General features: G+C 45.6%; 1 protein-coding gene across 1 annotated transcript in view; it reads right to left on the reverse strand.

Annotated features, from left to right (window-relative positions):
- Positions 1-16,000, reverse strand: part of chrm4a (cholinergic receptor, muscarinic 4a) — a 91,063-nt gene that overhangs the window by 52,098 nt on the left and 22,965 nt on the right. Inside the window, exons 3-4 of the mRNA XM_037696859.1 lie at positions 4,493-4,647; positions 4,164-4,365 (exon numbers count right to left, since the gene is read on the reverse strand). Coding sequence (XP_037552787.1) covers positions 4,164-4,365; positions 4,493-4,647 — 357 coding nt within the window. The remainder of the gene's footprint in view (positions 1-4,163; positions 4,366-4,492; positions 4,648-16,000) is intronic.

Here is a 16,000-nt window from a genome sequence, read left to right on the forward strand (position 1 = left end):
ATGTGTTAGGTTTAGGGTTAGGTATGTACTGGTAATGGTTAGGTTATGGATAAAGGTCATGGTTAGGCTATAGAAATGAATGAAAAATGAATGGAAGTCAATGCAAAGGCCCCACAAAGATAGCAAAACAAACCTGTGTGTGTGTGTGTGTGCGTGTATGTATAATATACATGCACACACAATATAGGGCAGCACGGTGGCACAACTGGTAGAGCTGCTGCCTCTCAGCGAGCAGGTCCTTGGTTCAAACCCCGGTCCAGGGGCCTTTCTGGGTGGAGTTTGCATGTTCTCTCCGTGCATGCGTGGGTTTTCTCCGGGTACTCCAGTTTCCTTCCACAGACCAAAAACATGCATGTTAGGCTGATTGGTAACTCTAAATTGTCCCTAGGTGTGAGAGTGAATGGTTGTTTGTCTCGTTTGTCTCTATGTGTCCCTGTGATGGACTGGAGACCTGTCCAGGGTGTACCCCGCCCCTCGCACAGTGATTGCTGGACATGGGCACCGACGACCCCCGTGACCCAAAATGGAAGAAGCGGGTAAAGAAAATGGATGGATGGATGGTGTGATTGTGTCTGTGTATGAATGGGTATTTGTTAGGCCGAGACTCGGACTGCCCCCTCTTTGATACAACTGGGGGTGCTTGGCATCGAGCCCCTATCGCGCGGCCCCCTGGTGGGGTGTGCCCTTGCCTGCCGGCGCGCTTGGGGCCCTTGGAGTCGGGGGCTGGGCGCTTGGGCGTGTGTCGGCTCGGCCTGGTGTCTGCCTGGTGGGGCTCGGGTCCTCTGGCCCTGTCAGGCCTTGGCCTGGGTGGTGTGGGTCCTCAGTGCCCGGGCCTCCGTGCCCGGGCCTGGACCTGCATCGGTGCGGCGGGTTCCGGCGGGGGCCTATGAGTTTGTCGCTGTTGGCCCCGGGGGGTCACTGTTGTGGTCGCTGGTGGGGATCTTCCGGTTCTCCCCTGTGGTCCGATCTGGGGGGTGGGCGAGTGGTTCGTCCTGTGTGGGTGGCTCTGGGAGCTCCGCTGTCGGGGTCCCTCCTGGGGTCTTGGGCTCTGGTCCCCCCTTTTTTCGTCTGCCTCTGGTCTTGGGGGTCGGGTCTCTGCTGCTTCACAGTTACTAATAAATGTTCTATTAGAGAAGCCTTATACACTTATGCATGCTCACAACCACACACAAATAGAAGCAGGGATGCTTATTTAGGCTTTATATGTAGATATATAGATATGTATGTGAGTGTATATTCATGTGTATGTATGTATGTATGTATATAGGCGTAGGTATGGGTATATATATTTATGGAAACTTACTGCAAAGCCATGAATATTTTAAGTTCTTTATACATATGTATTTTGTTGCTGTGTTTTGTCATGTTCTTTGCAGGTGAACAGACAGTGGCCGGATATTTTGCCGTGTGCTCTCTTTGTGTATATTTCTTATATTTTGGAATCTTACTTTGTCTTTTCTTTCTTTCTATCCTATTAAAAAAAAAAAAAAACCTACACTAGATAATCACTAGAATAAATATTTCATAATAATGGTGTGGAGAGGATGGCTGTAAGGGGAGAAGGGAGACACAGAATGTGATGATTTCAAGCTCCCTGCCTCCGGTTGTACTCTGCCACCTGCCAGAGCTTCTCTTGCAGCTATGGGCTGCACACAGGTGCAGCAGGTGCTAAATAATTTTAAATAATTTATTTTAAATAAAAATACCATGTCAAATGTGTGGCTCATCCATCAATAAATCAATTGTGTGTCATGTCCTATCTTAGTTTTAAAAACCACGATAAAGCAAGTTTGCGAAAACCGAACTGCGAAGTAGCGAGGGACTACTGTGAAAAGAGTTTAGAATGACTAATGATCTGAAATATACATCATCATCCATGGAAACCATGGATGGCAGCGTGATGCTACAAAACAAAAGGTTAAAATATGAAGAAGTTTTGAGAGTGAAGTCCAGGAAGTAGACTGGACCACTGTCATTCTGTAAGACAACAAAGCATTGTGTGAAACTATTCTAGTTGGGTTTTAAAGATTCCGCCTTTTACTGAAGTGGAAACTTGAGTGGCCGGAATTCAAGGAGGAAACCAAAAAGCCTTCTGACAAACCTTCGGGTTGTTTGGAAAGAGGATTCAATGTGAGTCTGTCTTTGTTTGGACTGTGGTGGTGGTCTAAGGACCACATGTCAGGGAATCCCACTGTTCAGCCTCACAAAGAAAGTTCTCTTCAATCATCAGACATCTAACTCGAGTTGTAAAAAGGAGAGGGTCTAGTTTTGGAACCTCTGTGTCGCGTTCTGTTTTTTTTGCAAATGATGTTGGAGTCTTCAACCATGACCTTCATCATGCACATGGGTGGTATGGACTTGACTGAGATGAATCTGTTCTTCTAGGTCTGAGGCCATGGTTCTCAGCGGGAGAATGGTTGAAGATCAAAGTCCCAGATGAAGAAGTTTGTCTAAGTACAAGAGTTTAAGTATCTTGAGTTCAGATGGACAAACAAACAAGGACTTTGTCTTCATATGGATCATGACCAATTGAGGACTGGATACAAGTGTCTGAACTAAGCTACCTCCGTAGAGGAAAAATAAAACAAGGACTTCAGACATCCATCTCAAATCATCTCTGAAGCTCAAAGTAGAGCCACTGTTCCTTTTGATCGGAAAGTGACAGCTGAGGTATATCTGGTATTTGACCAGGATCTCTCCTGCCTTCTTCCCTTTGGAGTTTTTTTTGTCATGTCCCACTGGGATGAAACCCAAGGTCAGACCCAGAACTCTCTGGAGTGATTATAGAGCTCTTCTGGGATGGGAGCTCCTCGGGATCCCTCAGGAGGATCTGGAGAGTCTCTTGAGACAGAGGGATGTCTGTGAAAAAGAAACAGTGGTGCTCTTTGTGGGCAAAGAGAAGATGAAAAGTGTTGGCTCACGTAAGGTACTTTGACTTTATTGTTTCAGTTTCTAGAACAGAGTATGAAATATTGTATTTAAAAAAGTTAAAAAAGTTAAAAGAGCCTTTTAGATGAGCTTGGATGGTCAGGTTCCCTGAAAAGATCTTGGGTTTGCAGCACTAGTTCAGGACTTCAGAGGGTTACTGAGTGGTCCCAGCTCATAGATCAGCTCTATGCCTGGTTTGATGACAGTTTTCTGGACCTTAATGTCAAGAAACCCAAGGAGCTTTGACTGGGAGGTAAACTGGGAGCAGCCAGCACCAGATCTGTATTTAGACCTTCTGTTATAAAAGAGCAGGAAGTAGCGCAGTGACTGAATTTAAATACCTCGGAACAATAATTGATACCAAGTTGACCGTTCAGCCCAACACTGACTGTATTTACAAAAAAGCCAGACAGCATCTCCACCTTCTATATAAGCTAAGGAGCTTTAATACTAGGAAAAATATCTTGCAGTTGGTGCACAGGTCACTGGTTGAAAGTGTTTTTCCTTTAATCTTGTCTCATGGTATGGGAACCTCCTAGCCTGAGACAGGAACAAGTTGTCCCGGGTGGTCAAACTAGGTAGTAAAGTCATTGGTCAACAACAAATGCAACCTGCAGACCTGTACGGTCAGGCTCTAGAAAAACAGGAAATACTGTTTTAAAATGAGCCAGCTCATCCACTGCAACTGTTATTCAGGTTGGTACCATCTGGCAGAAGACTGCTGGTTCCTCTGGTGAAGAAAAATGGGTACAAGAAGTCATTTGTCCCCTCTGCTGTGTGTCTTTCATAGAGTCCTATTTAAACATAGCCTCACATGACAAACCATTGTCTAAGATGTTTTTTAATGTGTCATGCCTTATAGAATCAGTTTTATTGGGTTAGCTAAGCTTTTTAAGGTTTTATGGCAGTTTTATATGAGCCAGATGTCAAAGATAAATCTCCATCTCATGAAATGTTATGGACAATAAACTTATACTGATTGAATGATGGATTGATCGATTGATTAAACAATTGCAATGAACTTTAAAAACACATATTTTACATCTTAAAAACGTCCACGTGTCAAATAGCCATAAGGAAATACACTTTTGTTCAGAAAAGATGTGACTGCCCTCCTACAGGCATGAGTCTTTTCTTAGACAGTGTATGTCAATGTGTGGTTTCACCTGTAAGTTTCAGTCAACATGCCAAGCTATGAACTCTGAGTCCCACAGACATGCAAGTGAGGCCAGTACCTGTGTAAGTCTTGGACTGGGGTGCACTGTGGGTTCTGGATGACCAGGTTGGGGTTCCTCCACCTGTCCATTCTTCACTGACTCCAGTGCAGTGGTAGTTGAATCCAGACTGCATTTGGGGGTGGAACGTGGACTTGCCTGGGGGCTTGTCTCGTTGTTGTTGTTCTGTTTTATTAGGGTACTCTTTATTAGACCGGGAGTTCTGGAAAAAAAGGGACAGAACAAATTTATTTAGAGGATCAGATTTTTGAAAAATGCCACACGGTTCAGTTAACCAAAAAAAGAAAAAGATTATTATAGAAAAGTGAAGCTATCAGTTGAATTCTTACTTTACGCCCTTCTTGTCTTTCTTCTCAGGTTTGTGTTTGGAGACCCGACTCCTGGAGGCTAAAGAGATGTTGATGTATAAGACAGTCATGATAACCACAGGGAGGTAGAAGGCAGCTATGGCTGTTCCAAATGTCACCGCAGGGTTGGACAGGAACTAAAGAAAGAAGACAATAAATAACAGAACAGTGAATATTGTCATTTATACAGATCATAAACATGGACTCTAAATGTAATGGTGCTGTGAAAAACTGGCAGAGTGGCTCCAATAGAACTTGGGAACAACCTCAGAGATCTTTATCCGAAGAGTGCAGTCCTGGGAACAGCTAAGATACTGAACAGAACCCTCTGGAACTCCACCTTCTGGTAGAAGACCCAAGTTTGAAGTGAAGTGAAACCACCCAAGTGGAAGAGTAGGGCTAGCTGTGTGTAATTTTTTTCACTATCTATTCATCCATCCATCCATCCATTCATCCAACCTGCCTGTTCTGGAGTCAGGTCTGGGGGGGCAGCATCTTGAGCAGGGAGGTCCAGACATCTCCCTCCACAGCCATCTATTCCAGGAGGACCCCAAGGTGTTCCCAGCCCAGCTGATAGATATAGTCCCTTCAGCATGTCCTAGGTCTTTCCTGGGATCTCCTCACAGTTGACCATGCCTGGAGAACCTCCCTAGAGTCATGGGAACGGCTAAGCTACATCTAATATCTCTAACAGCTCTAACGGTGACCTCTTCCACTTGGGTGGTTCCACTTCACTTCAAACTCGGGTCCTCAACCAGAAGCCTGTGTTCCAGAGGGTTCTGTTCAGTATCTAAGAACTGAGGATGAGGTGAGGATGTCCAGGAAGCATCCTCACCAGATGTCTGAACCACCTCAACTGGTTCCTTTCGATGTGGAGGAGCAGTGGTTCTACTCCGAGTCTCTCCTGATAACTGAACTTTTCACCTTGTCTCTAAGGGAGAGTCCAGCTACCCTGCAGAGGAAACTCACTTCAACCGCCTGTATCCGTGATCATGTTCTTTCGGTCACCACCCAGAGTTCATGGCCATAGGTGAGGGGAGGAACGTAGACTGACCGGTAAACAAAGAGCTTCACCTTACAGCTCTGCTCCCGCTTCACCACAACGGACCAGTACAGAGTCCACAATACTGTGGATGCTGCACCAATCTGTCTGTCAATCTCATGCTCCATTCTTTCACTAGTGTACAAAAACCCTGAGATACTTGAACTGCTCCACTTGAGGCAGAACCTCACCCCGTTTTACTTTATTCATGTTTCTTTATTTTGAGCAAGTGTCTGTGCTTGTAGATGTAAGTCAGGGATAATCTCCCCACTCAATTATTAGATTATTAATTACAGCTGAACTAATACCTAATTAATTAGAAATAATATTTGACCATACAGCAGTAAGGTCAACGTGAATCAATATGAGGTTATGTTACATAACAGGTTATGGACCCAGGTGAGATGGAAATTAGAGAAGATCAAGATGATTGGAAGAAGTTTAAGGCAACAAAGTAACACGACAAAGTTGCACGTGGGAAATGAGCGCATCAAAGCTAATCAGCTAGCTTAGCAGTAAAAGAAGTATAGCAAGCTAGTGCTTCCGACCCAATGGCGAACAGAGGAGCAAATATCTGTGTATCCCCGCTCTTATTCGATGGAGGTGAAGAGGAAGATGACTTATGGGAGACGAGATTTCTCGCCATCCTGCTTATACCCAACATGGATGATGAAGGACGACTAGCTGAGGACAGACAGAAAACTGTGCGGACTGTTGTGCAGAACTAGGTAAGGTCCTGGATGATAAAAGCCTCTTGCTGATAAGGCACAAAGCTGGAGATGATGGTAGGAAAGCTCTGAAAAAACATGATGCAGGGGAAACAAGCCACGAATAATAAATCTGTACATGTCACTGATGAAGCTGCACGTGGCAAGCACAGAGAGCGTCCCAGAGTATATACTGTGATAAGAGCAGAGAGCCTCATTACAGCTGTGAGAGGTGCTGGTGAGAGCATGAGGCATGGACTGGTAGTGGTCACGGTGTTATATGGACTACCAAAATCCTTCAATCCGCTTGCTCTTCACATAACACAAGACGGGGATGATGTTACATATACAGACTTTAAGAGACTCAACTAATTGTCTACGGAGAAACTGAAAGAATGAAAACAGCATTCTACTGACAGCGTAATGAAAACAAGGCACAACAGAGGTTTCACTAACACAAGCAGCGAGAAGAATGAAGATGCAAGCGTGATACGCTACAAATGTGGAACGAAAGGACATAAAGCCAGAAGATGTGTACAGAAGGTGTGGTGCAACTACTGCAAAGGCAACACACGCAAAGAATTGTTGTGCAAGAAAACGGGGAATCAAGATGGAGTTGGACAAGTTGCAGAAGACCAACAAGGACACCAAGACCATTTCTTCAAAGTCGAACACACGCAAAACCAGAAGCAACCAGATAACGTGAAGATGAAAAGCATCATGGTGGATGCCGGTGCAACTTCCCGCATTGTGAATGACGTCAGAAAGTTTAAGCTTTGATGAGACGTTCCAGCCCAAGTCACACTCTGTGGAATTAGCTGACGGGACCAAGTGTACGGGAATGGCACAGAAAAGAGGAAGAACCACGGACTGGACCAGTGGTTCCCAACCTATTTTCCTCAAACACCCCACCTCTTACTTCCTAGCCAGTGTGAGCCCCCAATCCCTCGCTCTCCCAAAAGACTCATTCAGATTAATCTCATCATCAAACTGATAAAAGAACAAAGTAAATATTATAAGTAATATTACAAGTAATAGTAGTTAAATATAGAATAAAGTGAATAGTTACAAACTTTTATTTATAAAAGCTATAAACTGATAGTTGTACGTCACTACCTGCTCTGTCAAAGGCTCTCTGACGTCACTGGACCTTTTCACAGTGCCAACTGCTTCTGAAAGGATTTCCGACTTTCACCAATAATAATATTAACGTATGTTCTCAACTAGGGGAAAATGTTCTTATGTTGTCAGAAAAATGACTCGTCTGTGTGTTTTACACATTTAAACATTCACACCTGCATGTGCTTACGGTTATGTTATATATTTAATAAGACGTGAGCTTAGCCAGGACCTCTTCCTACGTCTGCACGCACAGAACTGACGTCATAACAAACCGCTCTTAAAGTGACAGCACAGATTTTAGTTTTTAACTTAATACGTTATAGAAAACTCTTAAAAAACAAAAAAAATGAGGGTTCTTCAGTGTTCATCAGGATTTGGTTCAATTTTAAACATTACAATTATAAAATAAAAGCATATCTTTTAATGTTGTTACACAGAGGTTGTAAAAATATCCATTTATGTGGACACCCCCCCCCCCCCAATGGGGGTTGGACCCCCCCAGGTTGGGAATTACTGTACTGGACAACACAGAACAGTCTCACAAACCACAGCTGAGGGACGCACTCTACGCACCTTCTTACCTCATCACTACATCTTCTCAGTGGCAAGAGCAAGAAACGGAGGAGCGATCATCACGTTCAAGAAAGGGGACAGTTCCATGACCATCAATGATGGCAGCAGGTTTGACAGTAATGAAAGTGAAAATCTCTATTGTTTACCCACTGTTGAAATGAGCCATGATCAGTGTGTCATGATATGCAAACTTGACATGAAATATTGGGTCGTTGCAACTACGAAGGTGTACGAAAGCTTCAAGGTGTAGTAAAAGGCATGGAGATGAAGGGAAGTGTGATAAAATCAGATAATGTTTGTGAAGTGTGTTCACAGGGAAAATTCATACAGAGCAGGAATAGGGAACCCGGCAAAAAGGCAAAGAAACCTTTAGAACTGGTGTGTGTACTTTCTTAAAAGCAAAAGCAATGTGATCCAAGCTACAGAAAGGTTCATAGCAGACACATCACCTTATGGTGGAATCAGGTGCATTCGTTCAGACAACGGCGCCGAATTTACAAGGCGAGATTTAAAAGCACTGCTAACTAAGAACAGGATCAGACATGAAACCTCAGCACCCTATTCACCTCACCAGAACGGCACAGCCAAAAGCGGGTAGAGTACTCTTCTCTGACATGAGTAGGTGCATGCTGATAGAAAGCAACTTACATGTTAAACTATGGAACTATGCAGTATGCATAGTAGTATATAGTATATATAAGTACTTAGTTATATATACTATAAGTATATACTACATAGTATATATAACTGCAGCATACGTTAGAAACAGGTGCTACAGCAGAAGCACAAAGAAAACTCCATATGAGCTTTTCACAGGTAAACAACCTAATGTGTCAAAACTGAAAAAAATTGTCTCAACATGTTCTGCTTACAAGCAAAAATAAAGGAAAATTGGATTCCAGATGTGAGCGAGGTGTTTTTGTTGGTTATGATAAGAATAGTCCAGCTCATCTAGTGTATTATCCAGACACAGAGAAGGTTGTAAAACACAGAATGGTAAAGTTCCAAGTCAAAACAGCTAAGTATCTTGGGGTCTTGTTCACGAATGAGGGAAAAATGGAGCGTGAGATTGATAGGCGGATAGGTGCAGCGTCTGCAGTGAAGCGGGCGCTGTACCGGTCTGTCGTGGTGAAGAGAGAGCTGAGTCAAAAGGTGGGTGTATGGGTTTGGGGCCCCGGGGGGGTTGCCGGGGGCTGGGCTCTTGGGGGTACCTGGGCAGGGGGGCACTGCTTTCCCTCTGGGGAGGGCCTGGGTGGTTCTGGGGGATGTCTGCTGGTGGCTGCATGCAGGCCCTCAGGTGGTCTATGGCGGCGGTCGTGGGTCACCGATCTGGTAGCCTGGCTGTGCTGATGTGGGTTTGGGGTGGGCGCGGGGGCTTGGGGTTCTGGGGGCTTGTCGCCCCCGGGCTTGGGCCTGTGGGGTTCGGGGATCTTGGGCTCTGGCGGGCAGGTTGCCGGGCTCTGGGCCGGCTTGCGCTCTGGTGCCCGGTTCTGGGCGGGGGCCTTCGGCTCGCTGGTGGGTTGTGGGTCATGGGCTGGGGGGTTGGGTGTTTGGGGGCGTGACCAGTGGCCCCTAGGAGGGGGTAGTTTGACCCAGCCTAGGTGTCTAGTGTGCTATGTGTTTTGAGAGATGTCCGAATGAGGGGTGGGTGTAGTATTTCTTCTGGAGTGGGGATGGGGTGGATGTCCTTGGGGGCGGCCCGGGACTGTGCATGGCCGGCTGGCTGGCCCCTTTCCTGTGGTGGGGGCTCGCTCCCGGTGCTTCCTGGCACTGTCGGCGGTTGGGCGGGCGCTCTTGGCCGGGTCGTCCTGGTGGGGTTTGGCTCCATCTGGTAGCGGGCTGACTGCAATCTGTGGGGGTCCTGGTGGCCCTCGGGTGTGTGGACTGCTGGTGCCGCTTCTGGCGGCCCTCGGGGCTCTGTCCCTCTCTGGTCTGGAGCTCAGCGGGCCTGACGGTCGGTCCAGATGGAGAGGTGTCTTGGCCTCAATCCCTGGGTGGACCTTGGGGGGCTGGGGGGGGGGGGGGGGCTGTTGGGTCAGTGGGGGAGCTGACCCCCTGTGGGAGCATTTGCTCTCACAGTTATTTCTCCCCATCCCTCACCATGCACCTCCACCCTCTTCATTTCAATTCCATACATTTAGGGTTGTTTGGGCTCGGGTGTGCTGCAACAATTTTACATCTTTGTTGACCATAGCCACCTGGGACTCAATTTTATTGTACACCTTAGACATTCATTCATAACATCCTCATGACATTCATATATAGGAATTTGAGGTGGGCACATGGCTATGGGTGGTGGGATGACCTTACTCTCACCCCCTGTGCCTGTGCTCACTTACAACGGTTGCATTTAGACACTAGGGTTTGGATAGAGTTGGGGTGGAGGGGAAACTGGCACCATGCCAGCCTTTGCTCCTTCTTCTTTCCTTTTTAATGGCACTATACAACAACACACATCAACAGCACATCTAGGGGTGGGGGTGTATGTGTCGGGGTCTTATTTTTAGTTATTTATTTATTTTATTTTATTTTTTTTTATTTTTTTTCCTCTTCCTACCCACCTAGTTCCCTGACTGCCATTCCGGGGGTGGGGTCCGGGAGAAGGGCAGGCCGTCGGGTGTTGACCAGGACTATGTGGGGGTTCAGGGTCTGGGGGTTGCCATGGGCGGTGCTGGTGCTGTGCTCTCCCTGGGGTTGTTTGGACCCCCTGAGCTTGGCTCTTGGGTGCCATGGTTGGCCCGCTGGCCGGGGTGGCTGCCGGGGCCTGGCGGGCGGTCGGCTGGGGGTGCGTGCTTGGTTGTTGGCGGTGTGTGGGGGTGGTCGGTGGCGTGTCCTCTTCATGGTGGGGGGGTATCCTGTCGGCGGGGCATGGCCTGGGCCGGGTCTGGGGTATTGGCTCTTCTCCGCTCAAGAATGAATGGGTTTACCTCCTGGGTTTGGGCATGGGCTGCCCCCTGTAGAGGGCGGGTACATGTCTTGGACCTGGGGGGTATAGAGTGTGTATCGGGAATAAGAATGAAATGTATCGTTATTGTATGTCTTTGAGTGAATGAATGTGAGATTGAGGTTGGGATAGTGTGATTGTGTATGTGTATGAATGGGTATTTGTTAGGCCGAGACTCGGACTGCCCCCTCTTTGATACAACTGGGGGTGCTTGGCATCGCGCCCCTATCGCGCGGCCCCCTGGTGGGGTGTGCCCTTGCCTGCCGGCGCGCTTGGGGCCCTTGGTATCGGGGGCTGGGCGCTTGGGCGTGTGTCGGCTCGGCCTGGTGTCTGCCTGGTGGGGCTCGGGTCCTCTGGCCCTGTCAGGCCTTGGCCTGGGTGGTGTGAGTCCTCGGTGCCCGGGCCTCGGTGCCTGGACCTGGACCTACATCGGTGCGGCGGGTGCCGACGGAGGCCTATGAGTTTGTCGCTGTTGGCCCCGGGGGGTCACTGTATGTGGTTGCTGGTGGGGATCTTCCGGTTCTCCCCTGTGGTCCCTTCTGGGGGGTGGGTGAGTGGTTCGCCCTGTGTGGGTGGCTCTGGGGGCTCCGCGGTCGGGGTCCCTCCTGGGGTCTTGGGCTCTGGTCCCCCCTTTTTCGTCTGCCTCTGGTCTTGGGGTCGGGTCTCTGCTGCTTCACAATTACTAATAAATGTTCTATTAGAGAAGCCTTATACACTTATGCATGCTTACAACCACACACAAATAGAAGCAGGGATGCTTATGTAGGCTTTATATGTAGATATATAGATATGTATGTGAGTGTATATTCATGTGTGTGTATGTATGTATGTATGTATGTATATAGGCGTAGGTATGGGTATATATATTTATTGAAACTTACTGCAAAGCCATGAATATTTTAAGTTCTTTATACATATGTATTTTGTTGCTGTGTTTTGTCATGTTCTTTGCAGGTGAACAGACAGTGGCCGGGTGTTTTGAAGTGTGCTCTATTTGTATATATTTCTTATATTTTGGAGTCTTACTTTGTCTTTTCTTTCTTTCTATCCTATTATATAAAAAAAAAAAAAAAAAAAAAAAAAAAAAACCTACACTAGAATGTCACTATAATAAATATTTCATAATAATGGTGTGGAGAGGATGGCTGTAAGGGGAGAAGGGAGGCCATCAAAAAAAAAAAAAAGGCGAAGCTCTCAATTTACCAATAGATCTACGTTCCTACCCTCATCTATGGTCACGAGCTTTGGGTTGTGACCGAAAGAACGAGATCTCGGATACAAGTGGCCGAAATGAGTTTTCTCCGCAGGGTGTCTGGGCTCTCCCTTAGAGACAGGGTGAGAAGCTCGATCATCTGGGAGGGACTCAGAGTAGAGCCGCTGCTTCTCCACGTCGAGAGGAGCCAGTTGAGGTGGCTTGGGCATCTGGTTAGGATGCCTTCTGGACGCCTCCCTGGTGAGGTGTTCTGGACACGTCCCACCGGGAGGAGGCCCAGAGGAAGACCCAGGACTCGCTGGAGGGACTATGTTTCTCGGCTGGCCTGGGAACGCCTCGGGATTCCCCCGGAAGAGCTGGCCCAAGTGGCTGGGGAGAGGGAAGTCTGGGCCTCCCTACTTAAGCTGCTACTCCCCTGACCCGACCCTGGATAAGTGGAAGAAAATGGATGGATGGAAACAATTCTCACCCACAGCCAATATAACAAGCGTGAGCGTTCTTATGCAAAAGGCTGCGCAGGAGAACCTCATCTTGCATCAAATGGATGTAAAAACAGTCTACTTGCATGCACCAATAGACAGTGAAATCTACATGGAACAACCAGAAGGTTATGGGAAAAATACAAAAAGTGGTGAAAAACAGGTACAGCTACAGAAATGACTGTATGGACTCAAGCAGTCGGGTGGAAACTGGAATGCAGTGTAATAATAATACATTAATACATTAATGTAATACACACATGCATGGTTGAAAATGGTTTTGTACAGAATCCTGCTGATTACTGTGTGCATACAAAAGAAAGACAGAACGAAAAGGTAATCCAGATCATTTGGGTGGATGACGTGATAATAGCAGCCAACTGTGAAACTGTTAAACAGAGTAAAAGACGTGCTCACTGAGAGGTTCAAAATGAAAGACCTGGGAAAGCTGAAACGTTTCTTAGGAACAGATTTTGAACAGACAGATGGAGAAGTTAAAATGTCACAGGAGAGAGATGTGAGGAAACTACTGGAAAAGTTTGAAATGCAAGATTTCAAGACACCGTGTGAGTCAAAGCTCGACTTCACAAAAAATGTTGAAAAGATGAAGGAACAAGGAAATACAGAGAAGCAGTAGAGAGTTTAATTTACTTATCCACTGGCACCAGACCAGACTTGAGCTTTGTGCTTAGTTAGTTATCTCAGTACTTTTCTGAGCCAACTCAAGAACACTGGAACACAGTAAAACACGTGTTCAGATACCTTAAAGGTGCACTGGGACTAAACGATGCTTTCAAGGAAACGAAGTCGAGAGACCAGGATAGAAGGTGTACTGTGGTGCAGAGTGGGCATCAGACACATCAGGCAGGCGCAGTACAACAGGATATTACATCAGTTTAAGTGAAAACAGTTCTTTAACCTCATGGAAAACAAGAAAACAGCCAACTGTTGCAGTATCGACATGTGAGGCTGAATACACGTCTCTAGCATGAGCGTGCAGGAATGCATTTCTTCACAGGTACGGACTAATATCAGTATGTCCAAGCAAAACCTTTGAAGACAGCCAAGCGGTCACAGCACTTGCTAAAAACCCAGTAAAGAGGCAAAGGTGTAAACACTTGGATATCAGATACCACTTTGTAAGAGATGGTCAACAAGGGAGAAATGTTCTTGGACCAACTGAGCAAATGGTTGTGACGTATTTACAAAACCAGCCACTAAGCTGAAAGTGAAAAGGTTCGAGCAGAGCCTGCTTGGTATCGGATGGTATAACGTGGTGTTTATCATTAATTTTATTAAGGTATGAATCCTTTTCATACTTTTATTTGTAATCCAGTGAAGTCAGAGCGAGTGGGGGTGTTAAGTGGTTTTAGATAACGCTCTTATGCTTTGGTCAACAGATGTATTTCCGTTTCCACCACGTGCACTGCTGTGCTAACTTGCAAAACGAGCAGCAGAGGAAGAAGAAGAGTTGGGAGTTCAATAATAAATATGGCGACAACCGTCTAAAGAGAAGCTCGAGTGCTTTGCTGATTTTCCACCCACACGAGGAGAGCTGTGGAGCTCCAACCAACACTTAACAGGTTGAAATGGAAATAAATCTGCTCTGCTTCCCTCGATATCTGATCCAAAATGCCTCGTTTAGTATTCTGGTTCAACTTCTGTTGGACTTTTTATGAAGTAGCCAACAGGGATGGAAGCCTAACACGTGTAGCTACAGAACAATCCACGCGTATGATGCAGTAAACTGAACAGACGTGTACTGATTTGGGGATTATATCTACGTTTTACAGTCTGTTTTTGTACTCGTAAAAATCTAATCTATTTATCAACAAAATAAATCTTAATGTTTTTGTCCTGAACATAATCAACTGATGCAGTCTCTTTAGAGTAAGCTGGTGTCTTTGAAATGCAGACCAAAGCCACAGACAGATCCAGGTCTTATACGTATCCGGACAGTAAAGGTGGAAATCTGAGGATGAAAAAGGTGAAAATGTACTTCTGCTCAGAAATGATTGGCTCGTGCACAGGAAGCCTACTGACATGTCTGAGGTGTAAAGACTGGAAACAAATTCACACAAAGAAGGAGAACTCCTCTTTGGACATGTCCAAACCATCTCAGCCTCGTCTCTAAATTTGTCTCCAAATGCGCTTGTGTCCAATCCTGTCCATGTTGGTCCCCCCTGATGTCGCCACCAGCTCAAAACTGCTGCTGGCCCTCAACACCCCGCTTCTTACTTCTCTTATTCTGTGAATTTTCAACTACTTTTGTGTTTCCACCCCTTATAATCAAATAATTACCGTATTTTTCGCAGTATAAATAGCATTATTTTGCATATATTTGCAAGTCCTGCGACTTATACACCGAAGTGACTAATATACTTTTCCCCCCATACTTATAACCCAATTTTTGGATAAGATCCGACGATTTCATTCATTCTGACATGAAAAATATTAAACACTACCATTTTCAGCCACTAGAGGGCCCCCAAGCATTATGGCAAGAAAGTATCTCATTAATAGTTAAAAGTGGCTAATAATGAGACACTTGGCTTGCCATAGAGTCCCCCTTTGTCTCGCTCCCGAACTCCTGGAGCAAACATCAAATCAGCTGCATTTCACTGCGCCGCCCAGGCGAACTGCAGCTGATGTGACCATCAAAGTGCATTTATTAAGGAAAAGTTAGACTGAGACACGTTTACTTTAATGTTGAGCAAACAAACAATTGTTTTTAAGTGTTAATCTTGTTAAGTTCTTGTTAAAGTCCTTCCATGCATGCTCCTGCAACTGCTATTTGACAGCCAATCGATTTTTGGCACAACACCAGCCAACGTTTCCTGGTGGTCAGCGGTGACGCATAATAGATGCGACGTGTACTGCGAAGCAACTTATTTATGTTTTTCCACTTTATTAGACATTCTTGGACTGATGCGACTTATACGGCAGTGAGACGTGTACAGTGGAAAAACAGGTAAATCCATAATAACAAAAATATCATCCCCTAAAGCCGTGGAAAACCTTGTCATTAAGAGAGGGGGTCTATAAGGAGAACAGTTCTATAAAGAGAATAGTTCTATAAAAAGAAAGTTTTTTAAAAAGAAGTGTTCTATAAAGATATCGTATTTTTAAAGAGAAGTGTTCTATTAGGAAACATTTTTTTCTAAAGGACTCCATAAAGAGAATGCCATTATATAAATAAGGGTTCTGCAAAAATGGAAGTGTTCTATAAAGAAAACACTTTTTAAAGAGAAGGGTTCTATAAATAGAACATTTTTAAGAGAAGGGTTCTATAAAAAGAACAGTTCTAGAAAGAGAAGGGTTCTATAATGAGAAGGGTTCTATAAAGAGAACAGTTCTATAAAAAGAACAGTTCTATAAAGAGAAGGGTTCTATAAAAAGAACAGTTCTAT

Source organism: Nematolebias whitei, chromosome 24 (genome assembly GCF_014905685.2).
Source record: "Nematolebias whitei isolate Nwh7 chromosome 24, NemWhi1, whole genome shotgun sequence".
NCBI classification, from domain to species: domain Eukaryota; kingdom Metazoa; phylum Chordata; class Actinopteri; order Cyprinodontiformes; family Rivulidae; genus Nematolebias; species Nematolebias whitei.